Source organism: Penaeus monodon, unplaced genomic scaffold (assembly GCF_015228065.2).
Source record: "Penaeus monodon isolate SGIC_2016 unplaced genomic scaffold, NSTDA_Pmon_1 PmonScaffold_5566, whole genome shotgun sequence".
NCBI lineage: Eukaryota > Metazoa > Arthropoda > Malacostraca > Decapoda > Penaeidae > Penaeus > Penaeus monodon.
The window spans coordinates 1-12,500 of record NW_023660514.1 but is presented as its reverse complement, the minus strand read 5'-3'; the positions used below and the strand labels follow the sequence as shown (position 1 = coordinate 12,500).

The window sequence follows — 12,500 nt, the reverse complement described above, 5'->3', positions numbered from 1 at the left end:
AGTTTTATGAATCATCAAATGATACTTGAGCTCAGCTGTGCTATGGAATTTCACATCACAGTATGGACAGCCCTTCATTTTTTCATCTTTGTGTATTTCCTTGTGTTTTTTTAAAAGACACTTACTTTCAAATTTCTTATCACAAGAGTAACACCAGAAATGTTCTTTCCCCAAGCACTAGTTCCTAAATGGGCATTAAGATGTGACAAAAGCTTGAACCTCTGCTCACAATACATACAAGCAAAGTATTTTATGTTTTTGTTAACTCTCTCATGCTTTTTCAAACACCCTGGGTAAGGAAACTTTAACTCGCATAGTGAACACTGGTACGGTCTACTATGGCTCTTTTTATGCTTAAAAAAGTTTACTCCTTACATTGAATTTCTTATCACATTGAGAACAATGATATGTCTCAATGCTAGAATGCATTCTTTCCTCATGAGCTTTTAAACTTCTTTCAAGTGTAAATCTTCTATCACAATATGAACATCCAAATTGTTTATTATCTGGGTGTATCTTTGCACTGAGAGTAGAAGAACAAGCATCCTTTGTGGGAGATCCATTTTGTATCTGTTGGGAAGGCCTCTCCTCCTTTAGTAATGCTTTTGATGATGATTTCTCAGCTACATATTCACTCCTGGCATCCTTCTGGCCTTCTTCTGATAAAGAACAAGAAATTGGGGATTTTACCTTTGGTTCTTGCTCTCCCTTACCTAAATGACTTGCCAACATGATTATTCAGCTGAGATTCCCTACGAAACTCCCTTTTCACAGAGGGGACCTTCAATGGATTACCACCCTGGTCAATTTTTACATGATTTCTGAGGATGCATGCAGCTTCAAAAATTTTAATGCAAAAAGAACACCTGAAATCCTTATCACTATCATTTTTGTTTAGATGCTGTGTAAAGGTATTTTTTTCTGAAGGAATTTCTCACCACAATACTGACATACAAAATCCTGCTTGCTGTTGTGCTTCTTCTCATGCTGCTGTAAATCCAGCACAGTCATAAATTTCATCTCACATTGTGTACAGTGCAAAGGCTTCTTGCTCATATGTTTTCCTTTTTCATGTCTCCTTAAACTTGCTTTGGACTTAAAGTTTTTCTCACACTGTGAACATCCAAACCGTACTTCAGATGAGTTATTATTCCATATGTTAACTTGTACAACACAGTTATTTTCCTGCACACAAAGGTCATTATCTTGTACACTTTGGCTATCTCCCTGTGTGTTTAAGGCAGGTACCTTGAACACCAAGATTGCTATCTTCTACACCATGATTACTGTCCTGTGAACCATATTCATTTTGTGCACCAAGATCATCATCTGTTACAGTAAGATTTTTATCCTGTGCACCAAGGTTACTATTCTTGATGTGAAATCCTGATATCTGGTGGGAGGGCAATGACACTCTTTTCCCTCTCATTTGACATCTCATGTTTTTTTGATGTTGATAGACTGGTAAAGTCCTCTCCCAGGTCTGACTTTCCTTTTCCTATATGAGATTCTTTATGTTTGTATAATTCATTTTTCAAGGCAAAGTTCATGCTGCACATTGAACATCCATAGGGTTTCTCCCTGGTGTGAAGTTTCTCATGCTGTTTACAGTTTGGATCTGTTATTGAACTTCTTATTGCAGTACTGACAGCTAAATGGTGTCTCGCCTGTATGGATAACTATGTGCCTTTCCATATCAGCCTTCCTTACAAAATTTTATCACAGTATGAACATTTGAACTGTTTGTCTCCCATGTGTGTCTTTATATGCACACTTAAGTTGCGCTTAAATAGAAATTTTTGTCAAAAGTGTGCACAAGCAAATTTTATTTTATTTGTATGAATTTTCTTGTGCTCGGCTAGCCTACTTTTGGTAACAAATTTTCTTTCACACTGTGAACACTGGAAATTCTTTGTAGCTGCATGCATGGCTTCATGATGCTTCAAAACTCTATCTGTGAAGAATTTTTTTTCACACTGTGAACATTCAAATGTTCTTTCAGATGTATGTGTCTGAATATGGAAATGAGATTACTCCTGTCAATGAATCTTTCTCACAAACTGCACATTGTAATGGCCTTTCATTTTGTGCATCATTTCATGTTTTCTGAGTGATTGTACAGAATATAATTTCTTACCACACAGCACACACTCATGAGTCTTTGCTTCACCTGTATGTGATTTAATGTGTATTCCAAGGTTGCTCTTCACGGAGAAGCTTTTATCACAGAATGAACATTGGTAAGGCTTTCACCTGTATGCATACGCTCATGTTGCTGAAGGTTACGTTTGGAACTCAGCACCTTCTTGCAGTAGGAGCACTTGAAGTTCTTGGTGCTGTTCATACTGGCCAGCTGAAAAACACACAAAAAAATTGACTTACAAAGGCAAGTAACATCATCCAGGCAAAAATAAGTTATATTCCATGTTAAAATAATGATATATAATGATAATCATTACAAGTGCATCACTAAAAATGAATCTAATATCTGCGATACCACGTAATATGAAACATATATATTGTATTTCATTTATTTTGGTTATTTAGCCAATTCTGACAGATTGAGAAGCAGGGTGGCCGAACACTGAACAGTATTTTCTTTGGGCATATTATCATTCATTAGCATAAACGGATTCAGTCTAATATTTCCTTAATTTCAAACTTCTTGCAATATATTTGAACTATAATCGAAGGTTTGGGGGTTTTCTGTACATTATAAATTAATAACAGTATATTCTCCTTTTAAATCTATACTTAATCTGTCCATCTAGATGTTAAATTGTCTATCTGTTAATTGATGATATTTCTATCTATTCACTCAAACATACACACACACACACATCTCCCCACACACACGCGCGCATATGAGTGTATATGTATGTGTGTGTGTGTATATGTTTTGTATATATTATATAATATATATATATAATAATATAGATATAGATATATATATAGATATAGATACTAGTTTGTTTGTGTGTGTGTTTTGTGTATGTGTGTGTGTGTGTGTGTGTGTGTGTGTGTGTGTGTGTGTGTGTGTGTGTGTGTATGTGTGTGTAGTGTGTTGTGTATGTGTATGTGTATGTGTATGTGTTGTGTGTGCGTGTGTGTGTGGTGTGTTGTGTTTTGTGTGGGGGTGTGTGTGTGTGTGTGTGTGTGTGTGTGTGTGTGTGTGTGAGAGGAAGAGAGAGAGAGAAGAGAGAGAGAGAGAGAGAGAGAGAGGAGAGAGAGAGAGAGAGAGAGAGAGAGAGAGAGAGAGAGAGAGGAGAATGTGTGGTCTTATATAAAACTGCCGTGTAAATTACTGATTAGGTCTCTATCATTTGTAGCATTATACAAACTCGTAAATAAATAACTACATAGTTTTATATAAACGTAGATTTTATGTTTTTTTCTCTTTTTAATGATGTATAACAAAACTGAAAAAAACATCTACATTAACCATTTATATTACACCATCATCACCCGTCACTGTTTTCCTCCGTTTGCGGTTCGGTTTTAATTCCCTGTCATTCATCGTCGCCGTCGCCGTCATTGTCATCGTTGTTGTTGCTGTTGCTGTTGTTGAGCCATGTTCACTCCCGCAGCGCTGTTGTTAGTGTGTGTGTGTGTTTTTGTTTGTGTTTGTTTTTTTGTGTGTTTTTTTTTGTGGTTTTTTTGTGTTTGTTTTGTTTGGGGTTTTTTTTTTTGGGGGTTTTTTTTTTTTGGTGTTTTTTGTTTGTTTTGTTTTGTTTTTTTTTTTTTTTTGTTTTTTCTGTTTGTTTTTTTTTTTTTTTTTTTTTGTTTTTTTTTTTTGTTTTTTTTTTTAAGGAGTGAAATTATATTTGATGATTTTGTTGTCCCTGTTTTACTCCCCCTTTTAAAACCCCCAAAATTTTAAACCAAAAATTTTTAAACAGTTGACCTTATTTCCCCTTTTAAATTTTTTTTTTTTTTTTTTTAACTTTCTTTTTTTAAACGGCAAAACCCACCCTTTTTTTAAATATTTACATTTTATTTAACTTCAAAAAATCTCATAGTATAAAAGGGGAAATTTTAATTAATGTTTTGAACTTAAATTTTTTTTTCATTTCCAATGGTCAAAAACCCAGTTTTAAAATTTTAATTAAGCTTCATTTTTTCTCTTTTTTTTGGTTTGTTTTATAAATTAAGTTTTTAAAATTTTTTTAAAAACTTTTTTCCTTTTCTCCCTTGCCCCCTTTTTTCCTATGGGGAAATTCCTATTTTTTGGTTTGTTTTCCTTGGTTTTAAATCCCCCTTTTAAAGGGATTTTTTTTTTTAATTTTCCCTTACGTTTTGGGATCTTAGTTCTTTTGGTAGGGGAAAATTTTTCACATTTCTTCTTTTTGAAATGCTTTCTAGGGATTTTTTTTTGGGGGGGGGGGGGGGTGGAAAAATTTTCCCTTTGGTTCCCAATTTTCTGCTTGCTTTTGGAAATTTTTCCCCGGTTTCCCTTTTTTGGGGGGATTCCCCTATTCCGGGGGGTTTGGAGGACCCCTCAAAATATTTCCCCTAAAAGCTAAATTTTAAACCTGTTTTAAGGGAGATATTTCCCCTGGCTCTCTTTCTTCTATGTCTGATTTTGTTCTGTTGTGCAGAAATCTCCTACCGGGTTCCCTGGGAGCAAAATCTTCCTAAACTTCATAAAACATGGAATTTCCTTTGGCTGACCCCCTACAGAACCTTGCCTGTTAGTGTGGGAAGATCTTCCTCTATTAGTTATCAGAGCTAGAACTTCCTCTTTTCCCCTTTCTCCTACATAGAACCTTTTTTAGTTTGGGCGGGCTGGAAGATCTTCCTTACAACTAGTCTTTTCCCCTTTTCTAGAATTCCTAACCACTTTTAGAGATTTTTTTGAAAAAGAAGCTTTTCCCCTGGTGACATTCATCTATGTTGCATTTTCAAATTTTGGCTGTCGCTGAAAAATCTCCTTAGTACTGTGTTCCTCAGTGAGAAATCCTTCTGGTGGCCTTTGCTGTTTTTCGTTCTTGGTTTTCTCCCAGGGGAATTTCAGCAAAGAGCTGTGAGACATTATCTGCTTTTGGGTCTCTTTGTTTGCAGTTTCCCTTAAACATTTATTTAAAAAAAGGGCAAAGTGGTCAGCTTATTTTCCCCATTTTTTTAGTTTTTTTACTGTTATGGGTTGAAAGATAGGTCAACTGAGATCTCCAAAAAAAGTTTTTGCCCAAAGAGTGAACAATAGAAGGGTTTGTCACCCTTGTGTTTTTTCACATGCTTCTTCAGAATGCATTTTGTTAAAATTTTTCATCACGTAGGAGCATTTGAATTTTCCCCTTTAGCATTTCCCTTCGTTGCTTAGAGGTTAGCCTTTTTTAAAAATTTTTATCACCTGCAAACATACAAACTACTTTGATTACATGTTTTTTTATTAGTTTTTTCAGTTCCCATATTTGATGAATTCATATCACATAGAGCACGGTATATGTCACTAACATGTTTTTTTCCCTCTCTATCAAGCCCTTCTCTGAAAAAAATTTTTCTTCACAGTGTGAACACCAAAAATGGACTTTTCATCTGAGAATTTTTCTGAGAGTAAGGTCTTGGGAGAGTGATACTTCCTGAAACTTTCCCTCCTTACTTGTTAAATTTTTTTTGCCTTGTGCCCTTACTGTGTAGGACAACCTGGCTTCACAAAAAATTTTCATCAATGTGCACATTTGAAGGTCTTTTCCCCTTTATGATTTTTTAATGTTTTCTAAGCAAAACCGTCTTCAAAAGTTTAAAAACCACTTTTGGCACTTGAAGGGATTTTCTTTAGTACTGTTTTTTATGGACGTTTAAGAGTAAATTCATAAAGGGAAATTTCTGTTTACAATAAAAAACAAAAAAACAAACTTCCCCTTTTGCTATGGTATCCTCATGAGATTCTTTAAAAAGCATGGGTAAATTTTCCCTCACACTTAAACATGGAAAGGTTTATGAAATCTTTTTCTCCTTTATCCCTTTGAAGGGTTCCCAATGAGCTTAATTTTTTCTTGCAAATTGGCAAGCAAGGGCTTTTGATCTGCAAGCATTTTCCAACATTCTTGCTAGGGGAACCTTTTTTGTTTTTGATTTGCATCTTGCCCCAGTGGGAGGGGGGTAACTTTTCATCCCCCCTGTACTTTGGGTGGTCTTTCCCTGAACGGGGTACACATTTTTTGGCCAATCCCCCCCTTGATCTCCCTCTTTATCTTTTTTTCCCTAAGGCAACTGAGCGGGAAAAATTTCTCTTTACCCTCAAACCCTTCAGAGTTTTTAAAATATAAAATTATTTGAGCTCGTGGCATGGAATTTCACATCACAGTATGGGCACCCTTCTTTTTTTTTATCTTTGGTATTTCCTTGGTTTTTTTAAAAGAAAATTACTTTTTAAATTTCTTATCACAAGAGTAACCCAGAAATTTTTCCCCCGCATAGTTCCTAAATGGGCATTAGATTGAAAAAAACTTGAACCCCCCCGTCACAAAAATACAAGCAAGTATTTTATGTTTTTGTTAACTCTCTCATGCTTTTTCAAACACCCTGGGTAAGGGAAAATTTTCCCATGGAACCTGGTCGGTCACTATGGCTTTTTATGCTTAAAAAGTTACTCCTTAATTGAATTTCTTATCACATTTAGAACAATATATGCCAATGCTGAAGCATTCTTTCCTCATGAGCTTTTAACTTCTTTCAAGTGTAAATCTTCTATCACAAAATGAACATCCAAATTGTTTATTATTGGGTGTATCTTTGCACTGAGATAGAAGAAAAAGCATCCTTTTGGGGAGATCCATTTTTTATCTGTTTTGGGGAAGGCCCCTTTCCCCCTTTAGTAATGCTTTGATGATGATTTCTCAGCTACATATTCACTCCTGGCATCCTTCTGGCCTTTTCTGATAAAGAAAAAAGAAAATTTGGGGGTTTACCTTTGGTTTTTTGCTCTCCCTTACCTAAAAGACTTGCAAAGATTTTTCAGCTGAGATTTCCCTACGAAAAATCCTTATCAAAGAGGGGACATTCAAAGGTTTACACCATGGTCAATTTTACAGATTTCTGGGGATGCCTGCAGCTTCAAAAATTTTTTAAAGCAATAAAAACACCTGAAATCCCTTTTCACTATCATTTTTGTTTAGATGCTGTGTAAGGGATTTTTTTTGAAGGAATTTCCACCACAATACTGACATACAAAATCCTGCTTGCTGTTTTGTTCTCTCAGGCTGTAAATCCAGCACAGTCATAATTTCATCTCACATTTTGTACAGTGCAAAGGCTTCTTGCCCAAAGTTTCCTTTTTCATGTCTCCTTAAACTTGCTTTGGCTTAAATTTTTTCTCACCTGTGAACATCCCAAAACCCACTTCAGATGAGTTATTATTCCATATGTTAACTTGTACAACACAGTTATTTTCCTGCACACAAAGGTCATTATCTTGTACACTTTGGCTATCTCCCTGTGGTTAAAGGGGGTACCTTGAAAACCAAAATTTCTATTTCACACCATGATTCGGGCCTGGAAATATCATTTTTTTGCACCAAAATCATCATCTGTTACGTAAGATTTTTATCCTGTGCACCCAAGGTTCTATTCTTGATGGAAATCCTAATTGGTGGGGGGGCATGACCCTTTTTCCCCCTCATTTTACATCTCATGTTTTTTTGATGTTGATAGACTGGTAAAACCCTCCCCGGGCTACTTTCTTTTCCATATTAGATTCTTCATGTTTTTATAATTCTTTTTCAAGGCAAAGTTCAGGGGACTTTAAAATCCATAGGGGTTTTTCCCTGTGTGAAGTTTCTCATGCTGTTTACAGTTTGATCTGTTATTTAAATTCTTATTGCAGCTACGCTAAATGGTGTCTCGCCTTATGGATAAATATGTGCCTTTCCCCAAACACCTTCCCCAAAAATTTTTATCACGTATGAACATTTGAACTGTTTGTCTCCCATGTGTGCTTTTTTATGCACACTTAAGTTGCGCTTTAAAAAGAAATTTTTTTGTCACAGTGTGCACAACAAATTTATTTTATTTTTTATAATTTTCTTTGCTCGGTTGCCACTTTGGTAACAATTTTCTTTCACATGTGAAAACTGGAATTCTTTGTACGCATGCAATGCTTTATGAGCTTCAAAAAATCTATCTTGAAGAATTTTTTTTTTAACTGGAAAATTCAAATGTTCTTTCAGATGTTGTGGGCTGAATATGGGGAAAAGAGTTACTTTCCCGTCAATGAATCTTTTCTCACAAACTGACCATTTTAAGGCCTTTCTTTTTGTGCTCATTTTTAGTTTTCTGGTGATTGTACGAAATAATTTTTACCACACGCCACAAAATCAGAGTCTTTTGCTTCACCTGTATTGATTTAAGTGTATTCCAAGGTTGCTCTTCACGGAGAAGCTTTTTTTCACAGATGAAAAATTTGGTAAGGCTTTTTACCGTATGCATGCTCAGTTGCTGAAGGTTACGTTTGGAACTCAGCACCTTCTTGCAGTAGGAGCACTTTTAAATTCTTTTTTGCTGTTATACTGGCCAGCAAAAAAAACCAAAAAAATTGACTTACAAAGGCAAGTAAAAACATCCAGGGAAAAAATAAGGTATATTCCAGTTAAAAAATGTATATAAGATAATCATTTAAAAGGGATCACTAAAAAAGAATCTAAAATCTGCATACCAAGTAATATGAAACTATATTTTATTTTTATTTATTTTGGGTTTTTTAGCCAATTTTGCGATTGAAAGCAGGTGGCCGAACACTGACATATTTTCATTGGGAATTATCATTCATTACATAAACGGTTCAGTTAATATTTTTTAATTTTAAACTTCTTGCAATTATTTGAACTATAAACGAAGGATTTGGGGGTTTTTTGTACATTATAAAATTTAAAAAACAGTATTTCTCCTTTTTAAAACTATATTAAATCTGTCCATCTAGATGTTTAAATTGTCTATCTGTTTAAATTGATGATATTTCTATCTTTCACTCAAACTACAACACACACAATCTCCCCACAAACACGCGCGCATATGAGGTATAAAGTATGTGTGTGTGTTTATGTATGTATATATATATTATATATATATATATATAGATATTTGATAAATATAGATATAGATATAATATAGATTAAATTAGTATGTGGGTGTGTGTGTGTGTGTGGGGTGTGTGTGAATGTGTGGTGTTGGGGTATGTGTGTTGTGTGTGGTGGTGTGTATGTGTGTGTGTGTGTTATGGTGTGTGGTGTGTGTGTGTGTGTGTGTGTGTGTGTGTGGGGGTTTGGTGTGGTGTTGTGTTTTGGGGGTATGGTGGTGTATGTGTAGGGGGTATGTTATGTGTATGGTATGTTGCGTGGTGTGGGTGTGTGTGTGTGTGTGATTGGGTTGTGTGGTTGTGTGTGTGGGGGTTGAGAGAGGAGAGAAAAGGGGAGAGAGAGAGAGAGGAGAGAGAGAAGAGAGAGAGAGAGAGAGAGAGAGAGAGAGAGAGAGAATGTGTGGTTTATATAAAACTGCCGTGTAAATTACTGTTAGGTCTCTTCATTTTACCTTTGCCAAACTCGAAAATAAATACTACATATTTTTATATAAACGTAGATTTTATTTTTTTCCTTTTAATGTTAAACAAAACTGAAAAATACTCTACTTAAACCATTTTATTCACCATCATCCCCCTCACTTTTTCCTCCTTTTGCGGTTCGGTTTTAATTCCCGTTTTTTCATCGTCGCCGTCGCCTCATTGTCATCGTTGTTGTTGCTGTTCTGTTGTTGAGCCTTTTTCACTTCCCGCGCCTGTTGTTATTGTGGTGTGGTTTTTTTTGTGTTTTGTTTGTTTTTGTGGTGTTTTTTTTTGTGTGTGTTTGTTTGTGTGTGTGGTTTTTTTTGTGTGTGTTTTTTTGTTTTTGTTTGTTTGTTTTGTTTGTTTGTGTTTTTTTTGTTTGTTTATTTTTTTGTTTTTTTGTTTTTGTGTGTTTTGTGTTTGTGTTTTTTGTGTGTTTTGGTTGTGTGTGTCTGTGTGTGTGTGTGTGTGTGTGTGTGGGTGTGTGTGTGTGTGGTGAGTGAGTGGGAGTGAGTGAGTGGGTGAGTGAGTGGTGAGTGTGTGTGTTGCGCGTGTGTGTTTATCTCCCCCCTTTTAAATACCCCAAAAATTTAAGACTACAAACCATACCCCTTTAAACCTGTTTGAACTCAAACTCTTTCCACCCCCTTAAAAATTTTTTCTTTGATATTTCTCCCTTTCAACTTTCTTTCCTCTTTCAACAGGCAAAGATCCCAAATTTCCCTTTTTTAGAATGACTTTAAGTTGGGCTGTCTAACTTCTAATCAAAGAGTCAAAAAACATAGTATAACAAGGGACATAATTTAAATGTAAAAGTGGTTTGAACTTATCTTTTTTTCTTTTCCAAGGGTAACAAAAAAGGCCCACAGTTTAATAACATTTTTCAGATTTCAATACTTTTCTCATTTTTTTGTATTAAAGGATTTTTTTTATATAATATATAGATTTTTTTTTAACAGTTAAAATTTTTTTTCCCATTTGGTCCCTGTGCTTCAGAGACCTTTCTAAATTTCTCTATAAAAGAGGGAGTTTAAAAATCCTCCAGCTGTTTTGGTTCTGTTGTACCCGGGTTGGGGTTTTTCTGACTAAACCACCTTTAAGGGAGACTCTCTTATATTTGAAACATTTCCCTCTACTTCCCCTTCTCCTATGTTTAATCTTATTCTTTTGGTATGGGAAAAACTTTTTACACTTCAGTCTTTTGAAATGGGTTTCAGGGGATTTTTCCTTTATTGACCCCATTGGGGGTCTTTTTTTTGCCCGATGGGGATGGGAAAATCTTCCCCCATTGGTCTCCTCACTCAAATCTTTTCTAAAATGCTTTCAGGGAAATTTCCTCTTGTTCCCTCCTTCTATGAGGGATATCCTAATTCTGTGGTGCTGGAGGGTCTTCCTCAATACTATCTCCTCAGAGCTAGAATATTTAGACACGTTTTACAGGAGATATTTCCTCGGGGTCTCTTTCTTCTATGTCTATCTTTTTTTGTTGGTGCAGGAAGATCTGCCTCACTACTGGGTTCCCCCGGAGCAGAATCTTCCTGAACTTTTCAAAATGGGATATTTCCCTTGGGTGACCTCCTACAGGACTTGCTCTGTTGTGTGGAAATCTTTCCCCAGTATTAGTTCCCCCAGAGCTAGAATTTCCTCTGGTTCCCTTCTCCTACAAGAACCCTTTTTAGCTCTGCTGGTGCTGGAAGATCTTCCTTACAAAATATCCTTTTACTAGAGCTTCCGACCACTTTTAGAATTTTTTTGAAAAGAAGCATTTTTTCCCCCGGGTACATTTTTCTATGTTGCATCTTCTAAATTTTTGGGTGCGCTGAAAAAAACTTCCTTTGTACTGTGTTCCCCAGTGAACTCCTTCTGCTGGACCTTTGCTGATTTGTTTTGGGTTTCTGCCATGGGAAAAATCAACAAAGGCTTTGAGACATTATCTGTTTGGGTCTTTTGTTTTGGAATTCCTTTAAAAATTTACTTAAAAAGGGCAAGTGGTCAGCTTATCTTCCCATTTCTTTGTTTTTTACTGTTAGGGTTTAAGATGATGGTCAAGCTGAGATCTCCAAAAAGTTTTGTCACAGAGTGAAAAATGAAGGTTGTCACCTTTGAATTTTCACATGCTTTTTTCGAATGCATTTTGCTTGAAATTTTCACACAGTAGGAGCTTTGAATTGCTTCCCCTAGTATTTGCCTTCGGGTCTTTAAAAGGGTTTGCCTTATTAAACTTTTTACACACTGCAACATACAAAATACTTTGATGTAAAAGAATTTATTATGTTGTTTTTGTTCCCAATTTTGATGAAATTTATATCACACTGAGAGACAGGTATAGTCCTAACGTTTTTCCCAGCTCTATCAGTCCTTTTCTGAATAAATTTTTCTTCACAGTGTGAACCCCCCCCCCAAAGGACTTCATCTGAGAATTTTCTGAGATAAGTTTTAGGAGAGTGACACCTCACAACATTTTCCCCTTACTGTTAAATTTTTTTTTTTTCGTGCACCCTTTCTGTGTGGTCACCCGGACTTCAAAAGAAATTTTATATCACAAAGTGCACATTTGAAGGTCTTTTCTCCTTTTTACTTTTTTCATGTTTTTTAAGCAAACACTGTACTTCAAAAAAATTTTAACACCTTTTGGGGGACTTGAAAAAGGATTTCTTTATACTGATTTTTTATGTGACGTTTAAAAAGTAATTTATGAGGAATTTTTTGATTACAATACAAACAAGAAACTGAACTTTTCTTCATATGATATCCTCATGAGATCTCAGTTTATAACATAGGTAATTTCCCTAAAATGGAAACTGGAAAGGTTATGCAAATCATTTTTCTCCCCTTATCTTTTTAAGGTGTCCAATGAGCTTAATCTTTTTTTCAAATTGGACAAGCAAATGGCTTTTGATCTGCAAACTCTTTCCAAAAATTTTTTTGTAGGGGGGAACCCAAATTTTGATTTTGATTTGCCCCC

At 35.4% G+C, this 12,500-nt stretch overlaps 2 protein-coding genes across 2 annotated transcripts in view; both read right to left on the bottom strand.

Moving 5' to 3' along the window:
• LOC119571230 (zinc finger protein Xfin-like) overlaps positions 1-78 on the bottom strand; it is a 2,315-nt gene extending 2,237 nt beyond the window's left edge. The window contains exon 1 of the mRNA XM_037918636.1: positions 1-78. This exon is cut by the window's left edge and continues 215 nt beyond it. Within this exon, the coding sequence (XP_037774564.1) occupies positions 1-78 (78 nt within the window).
• A 32-nt stretch (positions 79-110) lies between these two features.
• On the bottom strand, positions 111-3,535 carry LOC119571229 (zinc finger protein 501-like). The gene is made up of 9 exons (XM_037918635.1): positions 3,455-3,535; positions 2,254-2,353; positions 1,868-1,954; positions 1,413-1,618; positions 1,249-1,351; positions 939-1,133; positions 727-837; positions 376-659; positions 111-221 (listed from the first exon to the last, which is right to left on the bottom strand). Exons 1-9 carry the CDS (start codon positions 3,533-3,535, stop codon positions 111-113), a joined length of 1,278 nt encoding a protein of 425 aa, XP_037774563.1.
• Positions 3,536-12,500: the final 8,965 nt, after the last annotated feature.